Source organism: Pteropus medius, unplaced genomic scaffold (genome assembly GCF_902729225.1).
Source record: "Pteropus medius unplaced genomic scaffold, Ma_sr-lr_union100, whole genome shotgun sequence".
In the NCBI taxonomy this organism is placed as follows: Eukaryota; Metazoa; Chordata; class Mammalia; order Chiroptera; family Pteropodidae; genus Pteropus; species Pteropus medius.
Window position 1 is genome coordinate 18,006,499 of NW_024346667.1, and position 27,846 is coordinate 18,034,344.

A 27,846-nucleotide genomic window follows, 5' to 3' on the forward strand; every position below is an offset into this window, starting at 1 on the left:
ATCTTCAGAGTCTAGGAAGACCAGAATTCTAAGTTCCTCCAATATGTACAGTCAAATACTGAGACTTCAAAATGTAAGACGAGACCATTTCAATGGTAAAGAAAGAAACAGAACATATCTTCTTGATCAAAAAAGTTAAAAACTGAAAGGGGTCATCTAGCTTGACAACTTTTATTGCATTTGAATCTTCTCTATTAGACTCCAAGTGTGGCCCTCCAGACCATAATAGTTCTCTTTAAAGTGTTGCAACTCTAAATGTCCTTCTCAAAAGCATATCAAATTTGGATCCCTTTAATATACGCATCTACATCATTCTTTCTTGGTACTCTGGGAATTGTCCTGTTTTCACATGATAACTCTTTTAAATGTTTGATTGTAACTATCAAATTCTCTATGCATATCTATGGATTATTAAACATTTTTAAAAATTTGCAACCACAGCTAATTAATTATGGTGTTGAGTCCATTTACTATGTTGCTTTTTCTTCTCTGAACATTTTTAATTATTTCTTTTTTTTAGTCTTTTACGCAGTTTTACTCAATGCTGAGTGTAGGGTAAACGAAAGTGAAGTAAAATGGAACTCTAACCTTATTTATTTATTTTTTTTTGGAAAGTATTTGTTTTTACGATTTCATCTTAAGATTGCATTGACTTTCTCAATGCCTCTAAAAAACCATAGGTTTAAAATGAGCCTAATTTCAACTGACATCATCCTCAAATCCAGAGCTCCAGAAAAAATGAAAGAGACTTTCATGTGCAAAAGAACTAGCATTGTGGGGATTCATCACAATTCATTCTATGTGTTAATTTAACTGGCTCAGACTGAAGAGTGTATTTCATCTTGTTTATAGTGGGAAGTGGCTCTACACGAATGCTCAAGGAACTTCTTATCCAGAGGGCATGTGCCTACCCTATTATTCCTCCAGTGTTGTTAAGGTGAGTTATGTTTTTTATATGTTACATTACTTAATCAAAAAGTTTGAATTAAGTTTCTGTAATTTTCTGTGTCCTATTGAAAGGAACTATGTATGCGTTTGGTCATATATTCCCACAAAAATATTTCATTATGAAACTATCATATTTCCTTTATTAAATGAGAAAAATATATATTTTATAAAAGCTATAAATGAATAATGAATGTAAATGAGTGCTCAGACTCTAACAGAACATCATACACAGATCAATGTACAAAGATTAGAAAAGCTCTTTTGTATATTAAATATAGTTATATGTAAGGATGTGTAAAGTCCATAAAATGTGGCTGATTTAGCAAGTGAGGATAATTGTACTTGTGCTGAAAAGAAAGTACAGAAACCATTTAAAATATCATATCAGGGCGGACCTACAATTTGTTTTCCAAAAGCATAAGATGTTTAAATTGCTGACTCCCTTTGTTTATTTAATCCTTTCCCAAGCCACTAAGCTTCTAGTAAATACTGTTCAAGCAAAAGAAATTTTTAAAAACATCAAGATTTAGATTTGTTTCCTTTAGTTTCTCTGCCTAGTTGTCGCTATGTTCAGTCCAGTGTTGTTAAGACCTTGAAATTAAAAGCTAGTATTTACTAAAATAACTTCGTGACCTATTTATTATGTGATTTTTGTATGATTATGCTTTGCCTATGGCATTTTAATAACAAATTTTGCATAAAGAATTAATCTAATCTAATATAGGCTGTCAGCTCTCCAATTATGATATTATAACCCATCCAGGACACAATTTAAACTTAAAATGAGCAAGATGAAATTACTGAATTAGGGGTGTTTTGCTTTTACAGTAATCTGATATGCCACCCCTTTTGGAAATTAATATTTTTCATTAATATAAAGATTAACATATTAAATAGAGCTATCAACAGAGGTAGCCATCAACTTTGCCTTGGATTCTGCATCTCTGACCTTCTGGTTTTCTGCGTAGTAGAAACTCCCTCATGACTGCAAAGTGTTGCTGTGAGATGTGAGACTGTACACTGAAAGTGTGAACCTGGCCTATTTTTAATTTTATCCTCTTTGTATATCTAGTATATAGAATACAACTGAGAATGTTTAGTAGGTAGGACATTCATTGATAATTTTTAGCTATTTATGAGAATAAGTATAAATCCAACAATGACTATCATCAAGTCACAAAAAAGAATTACAAAATGTTAGAGTTAGAGACATTCAAAAAGTCATTTGTCCAACCTCATTATATAATTAAGGCACAGGAGAGGCCAATAACTAAGTCAGTAGCCTCTCAAATAAGTATCAGGTAACCAGAAGCTAGAACCAGTTCTCAACCACCGGTTCAGAGTACTGTGTACTACAATGTGCTATCTTATTGAAATTACCCAAATCATCTTTTTTTTTTTTTTTGCATCAGGATCTTTTACCTGATCTAAATATAGTTGCAAGCAGAATGGCACATCAGCTGGGGCATAGTCTTGGCATGCAGCATACTGATTACCCATGTACCTGTACTTTGGGAAGATGTGTGATGGATGGTAGTGGAAGGTGAGGCTCAAACAATATAAAGAATACATTTCAATATGTGGGGAGTGGCTTTGGATTAAAAATCCATATTGTATGGAAATATTGTGATTACATGGAATTTTTCCTACTATACCCAGGAAGGTCTATTTTAAAATCAAGCATGGTAAGGAGTTTTCCTTTTGGGGCTAAATCTTATCAGTTGTTAATGTCTCTCCTAATAATATAATGAGAGAAATTCTAAAACTCCATCTGAGCATACTGCAAAAGTACACAAAAATCAATTCATAATTATACCATGATGCCTAGGAGAGGAATATACTCTATATGCTTTGTTTTATCATCGTCACTCTAAGCTATAATTTCCTCCTTCAAATCTTTACTCAAATATCATTCTCTGCAAAGTCTTCTCCAGCCACATGATCCAATTTTTCAATCCTGCCCCCTCATACACATACCCTGGCATTACCCACCCCCTCTCTTTTTACCTTTTTCCCCTCCTTAGCACTAACCACTGTCTAATAGAGTCTATGTTTTATGTATTTGGTTTATTTATTATTTCACTCCCTCACTAGAATATAGGCTTCATGAGGTCAGAAGGTTTCTTCTGCTTTGTTCAGTTATATCACCACTGTCTAGAAATGCCCCAGACACATACTAGGTCCTCATTAATACAGAATGAGTGACTGTCCAATGTCCTTCCAGCATGTGAATCACCTGCCGTCAGGTCCTAAGCCTTGCCCATCTTTGAACTCTTTCACAGGGGTACACACAGTCCATTGTATATGGAAAGAAAAGTGTTTGTTGATGATGATCAGTACTTCTGTATATTGATTAAATGAAGTAAAGTATCTAAAGCATCCAAGCACAGTGACTGGCATAGAGTAAGGACTTAGTAACTGATACCTAATTTTACATCATTAAATACATAGTAATAGTACTATTATTACATTAGTATTAATTGTTACATAGTAATAGTACTATTACTACATTAGTTATATTTTTTCAGGGTCCCACCATCACAATCTAATGTATTCAAGGCTCTAAAAGTCCATCTGCGTTTAATCATTACGTCGATAATAATGGCAAAGGAGTCAAAACAAAAGAAAGAAAAAGGAGGTGAAGTTCAGTTTTTCCAAACTTCAAATTTCCTCTTAAAAGTACAGTATATTGCATTCCTAGGATGTGTAAGAAATTATTAAATAAATAGTTTGTTTCCATAAACATTTATAGAGAACTACTTTGTGCCAGGAGCTTTGTTAACTAGCGCTTATTTATTTTTTTTAAAGTTGAACATGATACAGTCCCTGCATTGAGATGTTTGTAATCTTGCTTATTATAAACAAGTATATAGATTAATTCAAAAGGAACAAATAAAAAGTGATACAGGAGCAGTAAACACAGACAATCAATCTAAACTGTGGGCTTCAGGAAGAATTCTCTGGAGGGTATACAGTCAGAGTATTTTCATTAAAATAGCATGTGTTGGCTGTGTTTCAGTGAAGCATTTTCTATAATGAAGAGCCCATTTACCACTCTGCTTGAGCTGTAAGGAAAGAGCAAAAAAAGTAAATGGACTTTTAGAGTCCAGCATTTATATTTGTTCTTTCTAAATTCTTTATAAAATTTTAACAGCTGTTTGGTATGCATCGATATGATTAATCTGTGTTTTTAATTCATCCTACTTCTAGCACCCCTGCACTAAAATTCAGTAAGTGCAACAGAATCCGGTACATGCAATTCCTGAAGGATTATAGGCCAACGTGCATGTTTAATGCTCCATTTTTTGATAAGTTCAGTGATTCCCCATACTGTGGAAACAAAAAGTTGGATGATGGAGAAGAATGTGATTGTGGCCCTGTTCAGGTATATACAAATGATGGCTTTAAATTACAAAGTTTATGCTCAGCTAGAACCTAAGTAGAGATGTAACCATTAATCAACCATGAAATTCCTTTTAAAGCTTTAAAAGTGTGCTTTTTTTTTTTATCATTTTTTTTTGGAAATAATTTTTAATCATTTGGAAATGAGCTGTTGGTGCAGCCTTATTGCAGGCTTCTTACCAAGTCATAAAATGTGTATACTGATCTTATAGGAGGTACAAAGCATCACATTTCCTGGCTTATATGTTAACCGATTCTTCTTGTGAGAAGGGCCCATCAATGTCATTGTCTAATTTCTCATGCACAGTGGGAGCTGTTCTAAAAAATCCTTCACAGTCAGTCAATAGAGTTTTACTCAGGAACTTATGAGGTGAGCCTATAGCCCAGTGGGACAGTTCATGTTATGAGAAAACTGTCTCAATTGAGTAAGAGTCTTCTAACCTTTCACATATTTATTGCAATCTCAGTCTCTGGAACATTTAGAATAAGCTTTTGAGGCAAATTTTAAAGTGATTCTTAATCTGCTTTTCTCCAACATAGAAGCTATTTCTTCAAGAGCTCATCACGTGAGTCCTGGAAAATTTCTTCTCAATTTAAATTTTATTTTCAAAAGTAATAAATGTTTATATAGAAAATACATAATACACAACATGGGGAGCAAGCTTCAAAATTAGGTTATTTTCAACTCCCATTGTTTAAAAGACATTCGGTGACTCTCCTTGGATATTTATCTGATCCAGCAGATCTAGAGGGGGCCAAGGCCCTTCATTCTGACCGAACTGCAAGGTTATGCGATTGCCGGTCCAAGGACCACAGTTTTAGTACGTACTTACGTTCTAGACACTACGCTATGCAAAACTCTCATAGGATGGCAATTAGAGACTCCATGATCAAAATGAGGGTGGTGACATGTGCAGAGGTTACAACATCTACTCTTCAGCTGTTTCAAATTAAATGTGAATAGGCTTTGACTTTGGAAATTGATGTCTTTGCCCTATAGTTTTACTCTAACACTTGAAGTATCTTACACGACAGGATGCAGACAGGGTTTTTGCAGTTTTAATTTTGTGTTTGTGCAGATAGGGCCTAAATGTCTGTCCTGCTGTTATTACTGAATGATACATTAAAGAAACCAAAAGTCAGCCTGAGATACTTGACATCTTGAGGAAAATGTCAAATCAGATCTTCAGAAGTTGCATTATCTCACACCAAACCTTTAGTATAGAGAAGCAGCAGGACCTTCCCAGAGAAAGGAGGTCATTGGTAGAATGGAAGGTCACAAACTTAGGACTTTGTATGCTGACAGTGAGAATTCCTTAGCTCTGGAGTACTGAACAGCCACACGGAAAGGAAACAAAGTAAAAATCCCAAACACCAGTAGCAAGCAGTAGTCTTTATATACATGTCATAGCCAGGGATGATGCAATTGTATTTAACTCTGAAAGACAAGCAATGTATTTAAATTACAGAAAAGCACAAACTAATTAACTCTTCACACATGGGTTTAACTGCAAACCAATTTCTGATCTTTGATTTTTGGTTATTGCCAGGAGTGCAGTAATCCTTGTTGTGATGCGAAGAAGTGTGTGTTGAAGCCAGGATTTACTTGTGCAGAAGGAGGATGCTGTGAGTCTTGTCAGGTGAGATCTTTTGCTAGGATCAGGCTTCTCTGTTTTCAGTTTATTAAGTGTACATAGAACCAAAGAGTGGTCTGACCACTGAATGACCTTGTACCACTAATCCTAGACTGGGGCTAGGCTTGATTGTACACTTCTGAAGTGTCACAATTTCTAAGCACTGGACAATGCTATGGTCTGGGGAGTGAAGAATTAAGTAAGCAGCACTTGGCCTTGTAGGAGTGGAGTTATATGACTAACATTATTCTCACTTCCTTGTAAATCATTACCAACCTATTCCACTTCAGCTCGGGTGGGGGTGGGGAATTGCCACCCCAACAAGAATGAACTAAAAAGAAAAACATTATCCTGGAACTGGAAAGTGATAGTGACTAGTATATGGAGATATATTCCTAGGAAAAGCGATCGGAAATTCAAATGGCTCTGTCCAAGCTTGATTGACATTTCTTTCAGCTCATTAGGGAAGTGTGTCTTACTCATCTAGAAACATTCCAGAACTCAGCACCATTACATTCATGCCGAATGGCTGAATGAGAGACCATTGCGATGCAGTGCCTTCCAGCAATGAGAGCCAGAGCATTTTCCTAGTTTATAAGGAGAAATCTGATTTCTTGGGAGTGGAGATACCTCTTTATAGGCAGGGGCTCCCAGCTGTGTGTGTGCTGTGGTAGTGGGGGGAAGTACTGGAGCAAGGAAGAAGGAAGACAAGATGAACAGAACACTTACTCATCTCTCTAATTTATGTTCATTCCAACTCTCCCCAGTGCTGTTCTAAAAACAAATTTCAAACACACCATGTTGGCATTCCTTATATTAATAAAAACCAAGACATTTACAAATGATAATAATTCTCAGTGGAATGGAAAAAGAAGTTATGATCCATTTCTAAAACCTTTTTTAGGCAAATTAAATGAGTCAACCTTCCTCCTGCTTAACTTTCCTTCTACCTGCCTAAATGTGTCCAAGATTCAGTCTCTGTTTTTCTTCAATAGATGAAAAAAGCAGGATCCATATGCAGACCAGCAAAAGATGAATGTGATTTTCCTGAAGTGTGTACTGGCCACTCGTCTGGATGTCCCAAGGACCGATTCCAAGAAAATGGATTCCCTTGCAAAAACGCAAAAGGCTACTGCTTCATGGGGAGATGTCCCACCCGAGATGACCAGTGCTCTGAATTGTTTGATAATGGTGAGAGACAACTACAATGAATGACTGATAAAATTAATAACCATTATTTCTCTGTTATTGTCCTGCAGGAATTTAAGGACAAGATTGGCGATAACGCCACTTGTAGCATTTTTCCAAGAGATTACCTAGCATATCTCTGTATCTTACCTTTAATAGTAATTGATATTACCTCTAATATTAATTGATTAGCTCAGTATGTGAGTTAAGGCATGTTTATTACATTTTTTTATATCCATACTCCTTCTCAAGGTAATAGGACAGATTTTTAATTATTCATCTCATTCTACTTGACCACTACATAATACTGAAATTTCAATTACATTAGGAAAATAAAGTATTTTATAATAAATAATATTCATGCTTTCATCATTTTACTTTTATTATAATATTTTGCATCCCAGGAGCTAAAGACAGTTCTGATATCTGCTACCTGATGAATAAAAAAGGAAATAGATTCGGATACTGCAAACATAAGGAAAACCGATTAATTCCCTGTGAAAAGAAGTAAGTGCCTTGTAAAGAAAAGTAAGTGTCCTCTAAGGGTGTTTTGCAAAATCAGAACAGCTCCTGTTCTGGTAACTGCTAACCTCTTTTTACTGAGGAAACTAGGAAGAGAGGGAAGCAGGGAGGGAGAGAGCAGGCATCTCTGACAGTGTTAGCTATGGACTGTATTTATTAGCTGAAGGTCATGGAATATAAGGAGATAAGATGGAAAACATTTCAGATTCTTAGGAAAGAGAAGCAAGAGAAGAAGCTACAAAAAAGAGAAAGGAGCACACAGGAGGAGGGAGAAATAAATAAGAAAGGAGAAAAGAGAAAGAGCGAAGGAGTGAAGGCACAAACAGAAAGAAAAAGGTCGAAGTTGAAATTGGAAGAGAGAATGGGAGACTTGGAAGTTAGATCCGATTTTAAAACGTGAGCTGACCCCTACTTCCAGGTTTGTTATCGACATTTGGCAAAGCTTTTTGTGTGCCACAAAACAGGATTTGGACTGAAAACAACAGCAGCAAAAACTTATGGTCAAGTTCAACGTTGCTCTTCAATGGACTATGTAAAAATGGGCATTCACTTAACTTCTCTCGCTTCCAATTACTTCCTAATCTTTAAAAATGGAAGTTATAATAATAGCAACCTCAAAAGGTTTATTGTGAGAATCAATTGACATGCTTTATGCAAGAGAGAATAAGAAAAAATCTTAGTGTACTGATTAAAGTTATGCTAATTCAAATTATTAATAAAAATATTTTTCTGTAAACTTAAGCTACTATTGCCTTGTAAGAATCACAGAGATATCATAAAGAAATATGACCATTTTATATGTTTACTGACCTATCTCAGTTCCCAGGGTCAGGACTATATCCAACAGTTTACCTGCCTCTCTTGGCCTCTCTGCAGCCTGTTGACAAACCCGGGTCTAGAAAAAAGTGGCCAGGCCACTTCACTGCAAACCCAGTCTCTAAAGTTCTATTTCTGGTCCCAAGTCTGAAAATATTCTCCCTTTCCTTCAGAGATGTCAAATGTGGAAAGATATACTGCACCGGAGGGCAGCACTCATCTGTCCTTGGAGAAGAAAAGACCTATTACTTTAATAAAACCCCAAGGCAGAATGTCACCGCTGAATGCAAAACTTTTTATTTATATCACAATTCTAAAGATTTGGGCCTGGTTGCTCCTGGAACAAAATGTGGTGATGGAATGGTAAGATGAAATTGTTTGTTTTATTAAAACTTCTTGGTTCAGCCACTTTGAAACATCATTGGATCCTATAATTGGTTCCAGAGGGCCTATATATAGGAAAGCCGAAAAAAAAATGGTAACATTTTTTATTGAGCAGAGTAGCAATAACACTATCACAAATATTCATTTTATCTAATCTTTATTATATAACTGATATGTAAATGTTATAAGTGTGCTTAATTAGTGTCTTACAGTAGACATCTAATGTAATTATAAACATAATTTTTAAAAATTAATTTGACAATGAAGTAGCCATACATTCTTCATTTATTTTATTCATGTAGCTCTATTTGCTGGGCACATACTGTGGTGCCAGTGACTGTGCTGGATGTGGATGATGCAAAGATGAATGTACTTGAGAATTTCATGTAGCGTAATAGCCTAGGCCTCCACATTCATTTCATCACTCACAGACTCACCCACAGCAACCTCCAGTCCTGTAAGCTCCATTCACGGTTAAGTGTCGATCTTTTATACAACATTTTTACTGTTTCTTTTATACAACATTTTTTATACAACATTTTTACTGTTTCTTTTATACAACATTTTTTATACAACATTTTTACTGTTTCTTTTCTATGTTTAGATATGTTTAGATACACAAACACTATTGTGTTGTAACTGCCTACAGTATTCTGCACACAGGCCTGTAGCCTAAGAGGAATAGGCTGTACTCTATAACCTAGGTGTGTACTAGGTTACACCATCTAGGCTTGTGTACGTTCACTCTATGACATTCACACAATGACAAAACTGCCTAACAATGCATTTCTTAGTATGTAACATATCCCCATCATTAAATGACACATGACTGTATATAGAAAATTTATTTTATAAGGATAAGCAAAAAAGATAAATAGTAATAGACATAAAAGTATTCAACACTGTAAATAAAGGAGACTAATCTGAGGAATCATAGATGATAATCCCTTATTAAACAGATATACATTAAAAAAGAGGAAAATCCTTTTGGAAAAAATTAAATCTATATTTAATAAGATTTAAAAGGGTATAAAATCTATAAAAGTGGTATAATTTGAAATGAAGAAGCATTGCCTTCAAAGTACAAAATAAATTGATTGCTGATTTATATGTAATTGGGGCAGTAAACCATTGAATAGATCTGTAAAAAGATAGTAAGTTAGAAGCTAAACTTCTTAAAACAGGAGATTAAGATAAAGGAATTTTTTTTTTGGCATTTACATAGTTTATGAAATGATTCCCCTGATTACTCTATCATTCCTCTGGCTCTACATACAGCCCCTACCTTACTGCTTACTGCATTCCCTAAGCCATGTTCTCTATCTGCGTGACCATCTATCAACTACTAATTTGTACTTTAACCCTTGATGAAGGAATTTTAAAAAAATAAAATAAAATGAATAAAAGCAGGAAAAATAGTCCTAAAATATCTAATACAGATTTAATAGGAATTCTAGATTTAAAAATAATAGAGGTAAAATAATAGAGGTAAAAATATAATTAAAGAAATAATAATAAAAAATGTCCCTGAGCTGAGTAATGTATAAAATGAAAATTCACTTAGTACCAGGAAAAAGTCATAGAAAGAGATAAACATTTATACATTTATACTGACCCTCACACCTTGAAGTCAATGATGAAAACAAGTTATCTGAAAAAGAAATCAGGAAAACCGTCCCATTTACAATAGCATTGAAAACAATAAAATACTTAAAAATAAATTTGACCAAGGAAGTGAAAGATCTGTACACTGAAAGAGAAATTGACTTTGATAAAAGAAACTGAAGAAGACACAAATAAATTAAAAGATATTCTGTGTCCATGAATTGGAGGAATTAATATTTTTATAATGTATATACTACCCAAAATGAACAGATTTGATGCGATTCCTATCAAATCTATAATAGTATTCTTTACAGAAATAGGGAAAACAATTTTAAAATTTGCATGAAATTACAAAAGACTCCAAACAGCCAAAGCAATCATGAGCAAAGAACAAAGCTAGAAGCATCACACTTCCTTATTCCAAATGATATTACAAAGCTATATTAATTAAAACAATATGATCCTGGCATAAAAACAGACATAGACCAATGGAACAATAGAGACCTGGGAAATAAACCTATGTATATATAGTCAACTAATCTTTGACAACAGCAACAAAAGCATACAATGGGAAAAATAACGTCTCTTCAATAAATGGTGGTGTGAATACTGGATATCCACATGCAAAAGAATGAAATTGGACTCCTATAGCATGAACAAAAAGTAACTCCAAATGGATTAAAGACTTAAATTTAAGCTATTAAACAGTAAAACACCTAGAAAAAAACATAAGGGAAAGTTCATCGACATTGATCTTGGCAATGATTTTTTAAATGTGATACCAAAAGCACAGGCAAAAAGCAAAATTAAATAAGTGGACCATATCCAAGTAAAGCATTTCTTTAAGTAAAGGAAACAATCAAAATGAAAAAGCAAATTATGAATGGGAGAAAATATCTGCAACCCATATATCTGACAAATAGCTAATATATAAAAGTTATAAGTAACTCATACCACTCAATAGCAAAACAACAAAAAAATAAATAATTCGATTAAAAAATGGGCAATGGACCTGAATGGACATTTTCCCGAAGAAGACATACAAATAACCAACTGGTATATGAAAGGTATTCAACATCATTAATCATCAGAGAAATGCAAGTAAAAACTTCTATGGGATATACACCTCATATTCACCATCCGGCTATTATTAAAATGATAAGAAATAACAAGCATTAGTGAGGATGTGGAGAAAAAGGAACCCTTGTCCACCGTTGGTGGGAATGTGAATTGATACAGCTCTTATGGAGGTGGCTCTAAAAATTAAAAATAGAACTAATATGTGATCCAGCAATTCCATTTCTGAGTATATCTCCAAAGGAATTGAAATCAAAATTTTGAAGAGATATCTGCACCCCCATGTTCATTGCAGCATTATTCACAACAGCCAACATATGGAAACAATCTAAATGTCCTTCGATGGGTGAATGGATAATAAAAATGTGAATAAAAAAAGGAAATCCTTCTATCTGCAACAACATGGATGAACTTGGGGAATATTTTACTTATGCTAAGAAAAATTAGCTAGACCCAGAAAGACAAATACTGTATGAATTCACTTATATGTGGAATCTAAAAAAGTCAAAGTCTCAGAAGCAGAGAGTAGGATGATGGTTGCCAGGGGCTAAGAGGTGGGGAAAATGGGGAGATGTTGGTCACAGGGTAAAAACTTTCCGTTACAAGTAAGTTCTAGAAATCTGATGTATAATTAATAATATTGTAATATATACTTCACATTTGCTAAGAGAGAACACCTTAAATATGCTCATGTTCTCACCACACACACAAAAAAGTAACTACTTGAGGTGATGGGTGTGTTAATTAAGTTGTTTTTGTTAATCATTTTATAATGGATATCAAATTATCATGATATACACTTTAAAAATATACAATTTTTATGCATCAATTATGCTTCAGTAGAATTGGAAAAACATGTCCCAAAATAAGCTCTTTTTAAAGAAATAGGTAAAAATAAAAATAACAATTAAAAATTGAATAAATGGGCTAAGATAAGCCAGGAAATAACTATGAGCAACAAAACAATAATAATTTGGTCATAAAATTTACTAAAAAAAAATTAAAACAAAGGTGATAAACATAAATAAGATTAATTGATATTAATAAAATGCTCGACCAGCAACTGTGATATGACAAGCACAGATCTTCTTCAAATGAAAGAAAACTTGATAGAAATAATAGAAGAAATTGTTGTAATTACAATTTTAGAATCTTTGCTAGATAAACATTTGAAGAATTCTAAAGGACACAGACATAAATTAAGAAGATTGTGTATAACAATATTTGAATGTACAGTACATTATTTTCTAATAGAGGATTTCTTATTCCACAGAAGATTCTACATGTGATTTTTCACAGTAGAAAATATTATGTAAATTCTAGGAACAAGTCATTCTAATTCATGTTGGTTACTTTATTTCTAGGTGTGCAGCAATGGTGAATGTGTGACTATTGAAAATGCCTACAATTCAACCAGTTGCTCCTCCCAGTGCAATGAAAATATTGTAAGATTTGGTCCCTTTTTAAATTAATGTCTTACCAGTCATTTATTTACATAAGACTTATTCCAGAGCCTATGAGTATGTGTGCGTGTGTTTGTGAATGTATATATGTATGTATATTTGTAAGGTGGTTTTTAAATCAAATATACATTTTGAACCCTTTTTTTTAATGTATCATCTATAAAATTGACCCAAAGAGCCAAACCAGGTATTACATGTAGATATCGTCAGTATTGCCAAATATTTTATCATTGGACTGGTAATCTAGAAACCCAGTAACTTAGATACATATGAAGTTTATACCTAAAGTTTAAAGTTAGATTTATCACAATGTGAAAATTTGTTTAAAGCTTTTGAATAAAACAACAAGACAATTTTATTTTTTAACTCAATTAACTTTGTTCAATACTAGCAGTACTTAACAGTCATGTTTGTGGGTGACATTTTTCCTAAGCTCAGTTAATCATTAACACATATAGAGTTTGTATATGTGTCAGGAACTCTTTCAAGTACTTTGCATATATACTAAATTTTAAAAGCTTCATAACAGATCGAAAGGTGAGTACTACTCGTATGTCTACTTTTACAGATGAAGAATAAGTCACACCAAATTGTGAAAGGAAATGCTGATATACAGAGAGTGTGTTCTTAACCATTACACATTGCTCTTTAATGGACTAACCATTGTTCCATCATTCTTCCCCACATTAATATTATCCCATTATTAAGCCTAGCTTGAGTCTGTTCTTTGACTATTATCTGTCCAAGTCTAGCGGAGGCTGTTTATTTAATAATATTGACGCTTTCTGGAAAGATAAGTAAAGCTATCTTGTTTGTCTAGTTTTCAATTTGTCAGAATCGCTCTCTTGTTCAAAGGCCATCTTCAATGGTAGTTGATTCTCATATTTTTTTCCTTATTTTTTCCAATATAGACTTTGGTATGCAGTTTAGTTAATAAAGAGTTTGTGTATGTGTTTGATACAGAACTAGCACCAAGCTAAGTGAGGTATAAAACACAGCTATGTCAGTCATTTGATAAAATTATGTGATGATTGCCCTTACAGGTGGATGGCAGTGAACTCGAGTGCCTGTGTAAGGATGAACAGGTAGCTGTGGACTGGGAAGAAAGCTTAAATGTTACCAGTAAGCATCCTATAACATAATATGTTGCATATATCAAAGTCTAGCCAGTGAAAAAGCTTTTTTGTTCTTTTTCAGGTCTACTACAAATATATGTTATATTTCTGTTTATGGTCTTTTTATTATTTTCCATATTTAATTAGTCGAATTTGAATTTACTACTATTGCTTTTTGGAATTAATGCATCTTCTCTTAGTTAAATTTGGATCAGTCCTTCTAAGAGCCCATAACACAACAAGGCCTTTTCTATGTCAGTTAATAGCTGATGATCAAAACTTCTCTGCTGATTGTGGGTCCCTTAAACATAATGGACTCCTGAGTGGAGTGGCAATTGCTAATATGGATGATAATTTGTGTAATATTTTGGCCTTTTACTTTATATTGAAAAGTTATAGGGAGGGGGAATTAACATATTTGAAGGAGGGGAGAACCAGGGTTGTAATGGCTCAGTTACTTAATATTCCACCGTCCTAAAGATATCCTGGTTGAAGCTTTTGTTTTGTTTTGTTTTGTTTTTTTACCATTCCAGATCTCTCCATTCTGGTTGTCGTGCCTATCCTGGTTGTTATCAGTATTGGGATTATCACATTATTAATTCGCTCCCAAAAATGTATTAAACTGAAGCTAGTTCAGAGGTATGTCTGTATTTTCTATGTGTTGAATGGGACCATTATTGAGAATATATAAGCTTTGTGGTCATAGATGATACTTTATGGGGGAGAAGTATAACCTATTATAGAAGACCATGTAAGAGTAGCAGTAAATCAAGCTTTTATATACTTTGTTCTCATTCAAATGTTTATCCTAATGGTTTCCAAACTTTGCTGCCCATTGGAATTACAAGGGATTAAAAAAAAAATACTAATTTGGTTCCTCCCTCAGGTTTAATTGTTATAGGGTATAACCTGTATATTAGTCTTTTTAAAATCTCCCAGATGATTTATTATTAACCACAGGCGTATCCCATATCTTATCCGAATATTCAATTTCCTTCTGACAGCCCACCCAGAGAAACACTGGGAGTGGAGAATAAAGGATACTTTGGTGATGAGCAGCAGACAAGGACTGAGCCAGTCTTACCTAATATTCATCCCCTACACGTAAGAAAATTTCATTTGTAATAGTTAATTAATTAATCAGTTTTAAAAGTAGTTCTGTATGTGTTCAAAGTGGAACTAGCCCTAAGCTAAATGAGGTAGGAGATGCAGGACAACAATTAACATGATTCCATACCACGAAACCTTCAAACTACATGTTGGGAGAGAGAGAATGGCAGAGTCAACGCAAACCATGACAGTATTTCAGAACAAACTATATTGGTTAAATAAAATATTGATTTGTGTACTATTGGAAAAAAATTATAAACATAAACTATATTCTGGGACATAAAATAAGTCTTAATAAACTTAAAAGAATTGGGACCATACAAAATATGTTCTCAAAATAAAATCATATTAAAAATCAGTAACAAAAAGGTATTGGGAAAATCCCCAATTAAAAATTAGGTAACAAATTCCAAGGAATCCATGGGTCAAAGAAAAAAATCAAAAGACAAATTAGAAAGTATTTTAAACTAAAAGAAAATGAAATGCAACATATCAAAATTTGTGGGAAACAGTGAAAATACTAATTAAAGGAAATTTTATAGCATTAAATGCTTATGTTAGAAAAGAAAAAATGCATCAGATCAATGACTTCGGCTTTCACTTTAAGAAATTAGAAAAAATAAAATAAGTGAAACAATGTAAGCAGAAGATGGGAAAAAATAAATATCAGATTGGTCACCAGTGAAACAGATTACAGAGAAAATCAATGAACATGTAGCCGTTTTTTAGAGATTAATAAATCTTATACCCTCTAGCTAGACTGATCAGAAAAAAAATAAGAGCATAGACTGTCAGGAATCAGAAAGGTGACATCACAGGAGATTATACACTTATTAAATTGATAATTGGAGAATATTATTTAAAAATCATTTCCATATATTTCACAGTGTAACGAGATAGTAAGCTTTTTTGAAAGGCACACATCACCAAAGCTTACTCATGAAGAAACAGACAACCTGAATAACGAAATCGAGTTTGTAGTAAAAACCTTTCCACATAGAAAACACTGTGCCAGTATAGCTTTACTGTATGAATTATACCAAATATTTAGTGAAGTAATACCAATTCTATATAAATTCTTCCAGAAAATGGGAGAAAATGGATACTTCCCAGCTCTTTTATGACAACAGGATTTCTCTCTTATCAAGCTGGACAAAATAATTACAACATAGAAAACTACTTGCCAGTACTTCCAATAAATAAATGTACAAAGCCTAAACATAGAAACTATAAAATTTTGATGAGAAAAATTAAAGAAGACCAATATAAATGGAGTGAAATACATGTTTATGAAACAGAAAATTCACTATTGTTGGGTTGTCAATTCTTCCCCCCAAAATGACCTATTGATTCAAAATAACCCTAATTAAAATCTCCGCAGTATTTTTTTTTTGTAAAACAAATAAATAAATTTAATAGTTACAGGATACAAGAACAATAAGCAAAAATTAATTATATTTCCCTATTCTAGCAACAATGTGAAAATAAAATTTTAAATATATCATTTGAAATGGCAGCAAAATGTGAAATATTTAGGGATAAATCTGAAAAAAAAAAAAGAACCAAAAATGTGCCTGCAAAATGGTAATAGGATGTTGAGAAAAATTTTAAAAGACCTAAATAAATGGAGACATATAGACCTACATATAGACAGCCAGTCGATTTATTATGAAGGTGCAAAGACAATTCTGTGGAGAAAGTTACTCTTTTCATAAATGGTGATAGAACAACTGTACATTCACATGTACAAAAACGAACTGTGATCTATATTTTGAACCATGGGCAAAATGAACTCAAACAGCAATATACACACATAAGTTATAAAACTTATGCGTATATATACATATATATGTAATTTTCTTATAAAAAATTAAAATATAAAATGTGCAAGACTAAAATATAGGGTTGAGAGATAAACATAATGATATGCAAGGCAGAGATCATTGTTTTAAGTCAGGAAAGTGGCTGATTTAAGGGCAGGAAGTGAGTGGAAATGATGATAGAAAACTTGAGATGGCTGTTTTATTTCTTAGCCAATGCAGCAATTACAAAGATAATGACTTAAAATTGTTTGTTAGTCCATGAATCCATTCTTTTATCTTTATTATATTTCCCATGAAATTATTAAAAATAAATAAAGGATGGAGACACTAATTACTAGTGGGGATATGGACAATGAAAACTCTCATGCACAGCTAATGAGAGTTTAAATGGTATAAGCAATGGAGGAAATTGGTACTATGTATTAAAACGATCATACACTTGGCCTGTGACCCAGCAATTCCTGATGTAGGAATACACCCAACAGAAAGGTATACATGGGAACATCAGAAATCATTTACGATAATGTTCTAACAGTAAAAGGGATAGACAAATTGCTAAATATTCATACTACAGACAAAGAATAGTAAATGAACTACTGATATCTACAATAACAATGATGAATCTCATAAACATACTATTAAGCAAGACACCAAATCCAAAATCAAACTGTATGATTGAATTTAGATCAAGTTCAAGAACTGGCAATGCTAATTTATGGTATTAGGAGTCAGGGTAGCAGTTACAACAGGGAAGAGAGGATCTTCAGAGAGAGAAGTAAAGTTTTCTTTTTGGATCCGGCTAGGGTTTGGTCATACAGATGTGCTCATTTGTGAAAATTCACCCACCTCTACACTTAATACCTGTGTACTTCTTTGTGTATATTTTACACTAAAGGAAAAAAGTTTATGAAAATAACAGCTTTAGCGATATATGAAGGCCTAAGATAAAAGCTGACAATTCTACAGAAGTCTCTACAACTAGTGGCTTGTTAAGTGCCTTTAACAACAATTATGATTTCCAATGCCTTTAACAACAATTATGATTTCCAATGCATTTAACAACAATTATGATTTCCAATGCATTCAGCTCACTAACAAACTGTAGATTAAGAAGCTATAAAAGCATTTCTTTAAAAATATTAATCATTGAAGAGATCATTCTTGGTAAGAGTGTACCGATGAAACTGCCCTCTAGGACCTTAGTCTTGAAGGAGGTAGTAAAAGCCTTAAGTTTTGAGGCTAAGTATCAACTGACCATTGTTAGGTGCAAATGTCAATGAAAATAGACTGGTGCTAGTATTTTAAAGTTGTTTGTGTGTGTGCGTGTGCGTGTGCGTGTGCGTGTGTGTGTGTGTGTGTTTTGTTTTTATTTTTTTGGTGGGTTTTTGTTTTTGTTTTTGATTTTTGGGTTTGTGGCAGTCCAGTAACACAGCTCCAGGGGTTTAAAATGTTTAGCCCCAACTCTACATTTCCCAAAAGGCATGTGTTTTTAATTGCACAATATTGCATAACATGCTCCCACCCTACCCCCAGGAACACATATTATGATGTTATAGCAGAAATGTTCTTACTAAATTTCATGTGAGTATTTAGGGATGGATAGGTCATCTTTCTCTGGTTATATGATGGTTTGTCATTTTTATCCATTCGTACTTTTTATTATACAAATGGTGACACCAAGATGATTAAAAAATAAGTCTTAATTGTCCACTCAAATGGACAGAAAATATTGTGTGATAATTTTTTAAGCTTACACTGAGATTTTGGGGACTGAAACCACATGATGCTAATATCAATAATATTTGCCTTGAGGTTTAAATAAGAAACGGTATGTAAATGTACATAGCACCGTGTTTGGCATATACTTAGCGCTTAATATGTGTTAATTATGTACTATGCCTCATGTGCTGTTGCAGTTTCTTTTATAATTATGGTTTCCTTAAATTCATATGCAAAACAGGTGCACTCCCACAGCAGAGCATCAGGCCACAGTGGCCTTAGCATGTGATCACTGATGAATAGTCACAGAAGCCAAAAGAGGTTTAAATAGAGCCTGGGGCACATTTGTTACTTTCTAGAATACAAGCTCCTTAAGGGGTTTTGGTTTTCTAGTTAAATGAGGAACTTAGAAGAGGAGCCTAATAAATATTTGTTGACTATATGAATAAACTTAACTCACTACTAATGGAGTATATACCATAATATATTATAAACATAGATTGTATAGGAGAGTATGGGCCCTGTAATCTCATGTTCGGGCTTGCTGTATTATTTGTCGTAAAACTGTACACATAATAATGATTTAGCTGGTGCTTGTTTTGCATATTACCAATCAAAGTCCAGTTCTCAGCAAATTTGGTTTGGGAAAAGTCTGTCTTTGGTGTCCTTTCCCTGTCACATTAATAATCCTCGGTTAATTTTTCCTCTGGCACTCAGTGCCTCTTCCAGGTCCCGATTCCACTGGAACATGCTTCCCAGTTATATAAACATCTGCTGGGGGTTAACAGAAAGCATTTTAAAGAGGGTAACCTCAGCCAGGCATATCTGTATGGCAATAGTAAGTTCTGGAGGTCCTTAAAGACCTTCAAGATCCAAAAGGATATAGCTGGTTGGGGAATTTCAGGCATTCAGACAATTAGAGATATTAAGATTTGGAGGCTAACAGACGTGCCTTGTGCTACTCATGCTATCTAATACGTAAAGAAACTCCTAATCTTCCCATATGTAAGGTTTTATAGGTAAAACCTTAGACTCGTCCATCATAAGACAACAACCTAGGGAAGAAGATTGTCTCCATGTATTTTAATATTTGTGCATTTACTAAGACTGTGTTCCAGGGATGGCTGAAAATTTTATTTTCTGGGCTTGGAAAATAATCATACTTGCTTGAAAACTAATTGCAAGTTAATAGTTTTCTTTTCACCAGAGAAGAACTGCAGAGTCCTCGGAGAGACTTCCAACCAGTTTTTCCAGTCCACACTACATCACACTGGTATGGTCCCCTGCCTCCTTTATGTTGGTTGTGCCAGTTTATGTCCATTTTGGTAATAAATTTGATGGACTTAAGCATTCATTGGTTCCTTGAAAAGATCCAACAATGTAACAGGATTCTCTAATTTGAAGCAGAAATAGGACAGTTCCTACTTTTCAGCAGGGCTGGGATTAGGGTGAAAAGAGCATGGTGGGTCATCAAGAGCACGTTCAGATGCTGTCTTTATTTAAAATATTGACATTGTGTTCATCATGAATTCTTGGGAATGCGTTTTGATTTTTTGGAACGATGCATTAACATATTATTTAAAATGATCACTGAATTTGTTTGCGCTCCTTAAATGTTGCTCCTGAGACAGATGCCTCACTCACCTCACTCTAGTCCTGGCCCTGGTTCTCAGGGATCAAAACTCAACGATGGCTTCCAGTGAGGCCGAGATCAGCCTGAGGGCCTCCCACTGACAGAAGAGGTATATGCCCTGAATCGATTGATGAGAGAGAAGCAAATTCGCCAAATTAGCACACACATGCATTAGAGACAGAGTCAAAACAGAGATATTACAGGACTTCTAGGATCACCCAAAGTGCTAGAGTCCCTATATCTACATCCATATCCCCCAGGTCACACAGTAGAACATTTTATAGTCAGAATTGGATGTGAAAGCACCAAGATTCTCAATGGTGGATTTTTAAAATTAGCAATTCTCATTAAGCCGTCTCTATTCCTGGCTGAAAGAGTGTGATTAAGGTAGTTTTCAATCCTCCTGTCACATGAAAGGGGCTTAGAAGGTGCTACTGTCAGGACAGAACAGAATGAGCATGCCTTCCACGCTCAGCCAGCACAGTCCACTTTCACGAATCAGTTTCACTGGCATTTCAATAGACACAGTTTTTGGAAAAAAGCTCTAGCACTTGAAAAATCTTTGGAAACCAATTACCAAATATATTGTTGGAGAAATTCACCAGGTTTACAAGGAAAAATGGTTTCTAATAAAACTTCACTTAACCAGAACCATGCTCCCCAACACACCCTACCCCATAAGCAATTTACAAACTGTCATATTTTTCATGAATCAAGAAGAGGTAGTCTGCGTGTGTCCCCTCACATGCGTGTGTATATGTGCGCGTGTGTGCCTGTGTGAGATATCTGGTGCAATTCCTGACACAACAACATTCATTTATTATAGAAACCGGCAAGTAGAGATTCAAGAGGACTCACAGATCCAAATCAAATTGCCAACATGGTAGGTTCTCATGACAGATAGTAACCCTGCCGCTTTTACGTTTTTCAAATGCTAGCATCCTTTTGTGCTTTTCGCCTACTCGTTGACTGATGGGGGACATCCTATGCCCTTATCAAAAGAAGAGAATGGTTGGAATTGTTTCCTCTGATTTGCTAACATTTCTAACAGACAATACAGCAGAGCATGTTTTAGTCCAAGAGTTTTCCACCCGACCAAAGGAGCAAATTAGAATTCAACAGTGTCAGAATCTCAATACATTTTAGACATAACAACAACAAAAAAACTTTCCCAAACTTTTCTTAGAAAAAATATACATACCCATGGATTCTTATAAAGTATTTTAAAGGACATAATAGTACTGGTAATCACAGAAAAGGTATCATCCTAATAGAATGATTTTTTCACGATTGCTTTACTCAAGTTTTTACTGACTATATCTGAAGGATAATTTCCCTTGTGAGTTATTATATCTATGTTAGAAAATGTATCAAAAAATGTGGTTTTTGTCAAAGGGAGACAAAATGAGCATTGTTTGGCTACATTTCAGAGTTTTTGTTTTCATTCTTTCATTCATCCATTCATTGATTTTTATTGAGTTCCTACAATGTTCTGGATTAATATGAAGCTTTCCCCCACAAGGCATTCTTACAAGAAATCTAACCCAATACACTTTCCCTGTTGGGATGGAGAAGGAAAAACATTTCTAATGTCCCTTTCATTCCACAATGACAAACCTGTCTCATGCTGGAGAGTAGAGAAAGATACTCCCAGTGTAAGTAAACTGGCTTTCTGTATTGAAAAACTAAATGATTTTCTTTCTTTTGTAATAGGCTTGTTCATTTTACAATAACTGCTTAATTAGCCATGGCTAAGGAGAGCTGAAGAAATATGAATAAATGTAGTACAGCAGAATCCAGAAAGGTTATTGTAATGAGGAGATATAAACGAGTAACTGAAATAGAACATGCTTATAGATTTTACAGAAAACTGTTTTTAATCATCTCTTTCTACTTAGAACTTGAAATTGGATATCCAAAATGGCTGTGCAAGGCTAGGTTGAGGCTTCGGGATACAAGATCTTCACAACCTTCTCTCGATATTTGCTGCACAAATTTCTGGCAGTTTTTTTAAATGTTCTTTACCCAGACAGAAAACATTGAAGAGAAATAACTTCTTTCTGAAAACTTCATAACCTGTACTGTAGACGGATGCTACAAAAAATTATTACAGTTTTCCGAATCCTCTTTAGCTTAACACGAAAATAAACAGTCTCCTTGCTCTAGTATTCTCCCGCAAAATGTTAGTCTAGTCACTTAAAAAAAAAGAGTCAAAACCTTGAGGACACTGTAAATTACAACCCTGAGTGAGTCTAAGAAACAAGACCTTGCTTATAAAGGGTTATTTTCTTTGGGAGCCTAAAAGTACTTACCTTAATTTGAACATGACACAATTAACATGAATTCCAGTTTAAATGAAATTCTCTTCCACAGAAATACCAAGAGATCAGTGCAGGAAGGCAACCAATTCCATTAGCTAGTTAAAAGGTAGATGACTGTCTTACTCATTTCCTATCAGTGAAAGAGACAGAAGAATTAGTCATCTTCACAGAATAGGGCTTAAAATTGTGGTGGTAGCAATAGAAGACTTGACATGTTTCTGGTAATTCTAAATTCCTAGAATTTAATTCTAAATTCCTAAATTTTTAGAATTCCTTAAGACTCTGACAGAGAAGTCAGAAAGTTACAAGAATTTCAGAAAATTAACTCCAGCAGACGAGGAATACTCCCCGTCCCCATGAAGGGCTTGTGAGATCCTTATAACATGTGGATTTGAGCACTTAACGTGTGATTTCTGTGCCATCTCCATTCTTCCCTGTAAGATGATTGTAGTATTTGGAGTTGTCCTGGGAATGATTTCAGCTATTTCTTTATACTGATGATTCTCAGTGTGTTCTCTTGTGTTCTCTATTTCCTTTGTGTTATCCGTTAAAGCTGTATGCAATTATTTTTTCGTTCGCTGAAATAATGGTTTCAAGTGCTAAACGCAAACTTAATGATTCAATTAAATAAAGGCTGCAAATCAAGGAAGAAGGCTGGTTGTCCTTGGTGAAATGGTTGTTGCTATGCTGACTAGCTGATGTCAAAATGAGATCAAACAGCAGTGACTCAGCACTTTACACCTAGGCCGTTTCTCAACAAGCGTTTGTTATTCTAATTAAAACCATCCGTTTAAGAAAGAATATTGATAAATGTGTACTTAAAGCAGAGGATGCTAATTTAAATATTTTATGTAAATGTATGAAGAGAGAAATTCCATATAAAATATAAAATCTCATCTACAATCGCCTCATTAAAGCAAACAATAATCCTCTGATGTCCAAAAGGAAGAGACAGTCACATATTCGTATCCACCTAAACAGTTCATATGTTGATGAACAGTATACATTTTGGTGATATCTTATTCTCCCTCTAAAAAGATAGTCCTCTTGATTTGTTATTTTTGTTATCGTTCCCATATCTCTTCCAGGGAACTCACCCTCACTCACTTTCTCTGTCTTGGGCTCTACATGCATCTAACTACTAATTTCTGGTGATTATTTTTTTCAAATTGGAATGTCTTTAGGGATATATATGTACATATCGGTAGAGAGACTGCTCATTAAAATTAATTGATACTTTAAGACTTCCTTTTTAAATATGAAAGGACCTGTCTGAACTATAAATGTCATGTTTTTAAGCTAACACCATAAGTAATAAAGACTATAGAGCCTCCTTGAAAAAACCGTATCTACATTAAATTTTTTGAATGTATTAACATTTTAAAAATGACATTCGGTGGGCTGGATTTGGGTTGGGGAGGAGGAAGTCAATCATTAATGAGCAAAAGTGCTAATAGGAGACAAATAAGACCAAGATGCATCTCTGTTGGTCTGCAGCAGGGTGAAAAGTGGACTGGCCCAGAATGGAATGAGGAGGGGAGGGACCTGGGAATCAGAAGAGTGGCAGCTTTGACCAGCTTTCCACACACCCCTTGCTGACCAGGGAAAGACCTGCGTGGGGGTGAGCACCCCAGGAGCATCACAGAGAGTAAAATCCCAGAGGGGTGAGAACTGAGCGACCTGTGACTATGTTCCCCAACCCACCAGCAGATCGACAGGGGAGAGCAGAAGCTTTACCTGCTTGAGGAGTTCGAACAAAACCTTTTCTCAAATCACTGACCACTGAACAATGCAGATCCAGGGCAACACGAAGAAAAACAGTATAAAATATAAAAATGAGAAATAAAACCAGAGCAGAGCATCAGCAGTTGTACTGCAGGGGGTGGAGGGTGGGCAAGGTTCTGCAGTTTAAGTTCAGGCAAGTCATTTTTTAAAAACATCCAGAAAAATAAATCAGAATCCGTATTTATTACTATATATTATCTAAATGCTATTGTGTCAAGGAATCTCAAGTATATTTTTGTATCAGTTCTGCCAGGAATGCAGTGATGGTGATCTAAAACTAAACTAAACCAAAGCAAACCAAACCAGCATTCCCAGTACAGCATCGACTGTTCTCAAATATCAACCAGCTGCACGTAGACACTTGGCCTTTTTTTTTCATCTGTCTTGACAGATGATTGTGGAGTTTAAAAAAGTATGTTGGATGCACTAAAATTGAGTAGTCATAGTCTGAAGGAATGTAATTACTTCCTTTTTAGCCTGCAAATGTGTGGCAGGCCTGCCTGCACCTGACAACCCCTCAAGGAAGTTCCTAGAATGATCAGTAGGTGGCGATCTAGCAAAGTAAATCTCCCGTGAGCTGGCAACCTCCGAGATTTCATCCCTTTGTTAGGGCAACCCTAGGGCTTCGGAATCGTGACTTTAAATAAACTTACTAAGAAATTTGTTAAACTCCGTTTCTGGTTATTAAAGATGTAGCTCTAGGGGAGTTTTGCCACACATCACTTCCTTCTCTGCCAAGGTCGTGACTTCAGGTACACAAACAGGGACCATTCTCCTAAACAGATGGAGAGCTGGGCTGGCAGCCTGAAAGCTTTGAATGGAGATTTTAAATTGGAAAGATAAATTCTATTTACCCTTCATTCCGAAGTCCACTCTTGAATATGACATGAGCCCCCAAATGACCCAGTCTCCTGGAAACTACTGTGATGTCTAGTTTTTTTTATTTTTCTTTTTTTTAAATTTTATATTATCTGTTTATCTACTTTTGGTGGGGGGGCACACATTAGCCACTGCTCTCATGGAAACCTGAAGCGCTTCCCCTTTCCCCAAGCACATATAAGGGATAGTACATATCAGGAAAAGCTGAAGCCGGTGTGACTTATATGACTTTGTGGTGGACCACTGATGACAATTGATGTCTCCCTACTAATCATCACTGAATAGGAAGAAATATTAATTGGACTCCTGAACTTATCGGAAGCTTCCTGATCACTTTCTAACTGAAGGTCAGGCTTTTAGGAAGCTAAAGAGCCATTATGTAGGGAAGCGTCTCTCCCTTGGCCATGACAGAATCCATTAACATCTTTCTCCAGGAAAAGCTGTAAGTGTGAGCTATATGTAATGGATATTGATTGTTAAGAAAAGAAGATACATATAACTTTAAACCTGAGGGGTCTCCAGGGACAAAAGACATAGAAGAAGGGGCTTTCAGGATCTCAGGAGTGCTAGCTGGAAGAAATTGTACCAGAGCTGCCTTAGAGAATCTTAGATAAGTGAATTTAAAAGTCAGTCCTTCTTGCTCAAAGATGCCAGCAATTTGCTACAAGGAGAGTGAATATAGCATTTATCGAGTACATACTTTTTGTCAGGCATTAGTTTAAGCACTTCACATGTATTATTATTTCTTTTAACTTAAAACAACTCTATGAATTAGCTACTATTATTCTCATTTTATAGTGTGAGAAATTCAAGGTAAAAGTCAAATAATTAGCCAAAAGAGCTGATTAAGTAGCACAGTTAGAATATCAACCTAGGAAGTCCAACTACAAAGAATATGCTTTTAATCACTACCATGATGCTGGTGTAAATATAATTTCGATTAGGAAAAAACACAAGCCTCACCTAAATTCAGACTTGTATAAGGGAAATTCATATATCTCACTTTCATTCTCATTTTTCATCCACCAAAATTCCCGACCTTCGCAGTCACCTTAGCAACGATGCATGGGTTTACACAGCAAGAAAGGAAAAGGGAATCCAGGCAGCTGTCAACTCCACATTTAGCCAGAACCTAGGTGAGATGCTGCTGTACTCAGTGGAGCCATATTTGGGGGATGCACCTGAGTCTTTAACACCTGTTACCATTCTCCTGACCATGCCCTAGGGGGCGCTAGTGACCCTTGAATCTTTTCTGGGTTTCACAACTACTTCAAGTTCTGAAAGATACTTTCTCAACAGAACAGGGCTCTTCTTGGTTGATGTTTTGGTTCTAGTTAGCGTGCCCCAGAAGCTGTCTGTCGCTGCCTCCACCATCTCTGTGCAGAGAAGGAAAACCAACAGAACTATTGGCACTTGGCAGCAGCCGGCAGGCCAGGGATGGCAAGGGTCGATGAAGAGGCAGAGCCTCAATAAAGCTTTCTTCCTTGCTTTAATAAAATGAAGACTGTACCAGAAGATTGGTCATCTTTAACACTTAGGAGAGAGTGTCTGCACTGCACCTGTCAGGTTGCCCACTGCAAGGCTCTGTGACAAATATTATTTTACAGACCAGGAAACTAAGGATGATTTGTCCCCAGACATACAGCTGTATATAGCAAAACAGAAATCTGAACATAGGCCTTGCACCAAAGCCACAATTTGAACTGTTACCCATTCCAGTTTTGAGATACCAGTACAACAATGACATCAGAGGTGGCCACTGAATGAGCTAAGAGATTATTCCTGGGAAAGGTGACTTTGTTCTGTAAAGGGGTTGTCCGTCAAAGCGCAGTGGGTGGGCCTAGGTTTTTACCATAAAGCAGCAGAGTATCAATTTTATTTTCCCATCTTCTCCAGCTTCTCCTAAGTAATGATTTGAGGGATAAAAATGTTCAAAGGTCTATTTTCTTTCTAACGGGACTCAAAAGAGAAATTACCGGGTGGACAAATACAAATAATTTTAAACAAATCCTCCAGCATTTAAAATCATTCTCTATTTAAACTATTCTTTTCTCTCATATTATCAGCATTTGCGTCTTGATATAAAAGTTTATGTCAATGACCCAGGGATGGTAATGTTAAAAAAAATAATAATAACTTAAAGTCTTGACTCAGGGGCATGCCTCTTCAGGTCTACCAGGGAAAGTAGCCAGAGATTAATTTGATCTTCTCTGAAATATGTCTGATGCTCTCTCTGAAGAAGGACATAGTTTAAAATAGCATTAGCTACCGCAGTCTTCAGGCTGGCTGAGGGAAGGAAGAAATAATCTAAGTAGCACATTGAGCAAATTTGATGCCTGAGTATTGAGGCACTGCCAAGCAATTCAGAAGAGAAATAAATCAATTTATTCCATCTCGTTAATGCTGCCTTGGTAGTTTTAAC

At 35.1% G+C, this 27,846-nt stretch overlaps 1 protein-coding gene across 1 annotated transcript in view; it reads left to right on the top strand.

Annotated features, from left to right (window-relative positions):
* Positions 1–22,382, top strand: part of ADAM7 (ADAM metallopeptidase domain 7) — a 42,750-nt gene extending 20,368 nt beyond the window's left edge. Inside the window, exons 10-22 of the mRNA XM_039875785.1 lie at positions 853–937; positions 2,361–2,491; positions 4,159–4,333; positions 5,901–5,990; positions 6,980–7,175; positions 7,577–7,679; positions 8,684–8,873; positions 12,941–13,021; positions 14,083–14,161; positions 14,688–14,793; positions 15,159–15,258; positions 21,266–21,322; positions 22,338–22,382. Of these exons, the coding sequence (XP_039731719.1) occupies positions 853–937; positions 2,361–2,491; positions 4,159–4,333; positions 5,901–5,990; positions 6,980–7,175; positions 7,577–7,679; positions 8,684–8,873; positions 12,941–13,021; positions 14,083–14,161; positions 14,688–14,793; positions 15,159–15,258; positions 21,266–21,322; positions 22,338–22,382 (1,438 nt within the window). The remainder of the gene's footprint in view (positions 1–852; positions 938–2,360; positions 2,492–4,158; positions 4,334–5,900; positions 5,991–6,979; positions 7,176–7,576; positions 7,680–8,683; positions 8,874–12,940; positions 13,022–14,082; positions 14,162–14,687; positions 14,794–15,158; positions 15,259–21,265; positions 21,323–22,337) is intronic.
* The last annotated feature ends 5,464 nt before the right edge of the window (positions 22,383–27,846 follow it).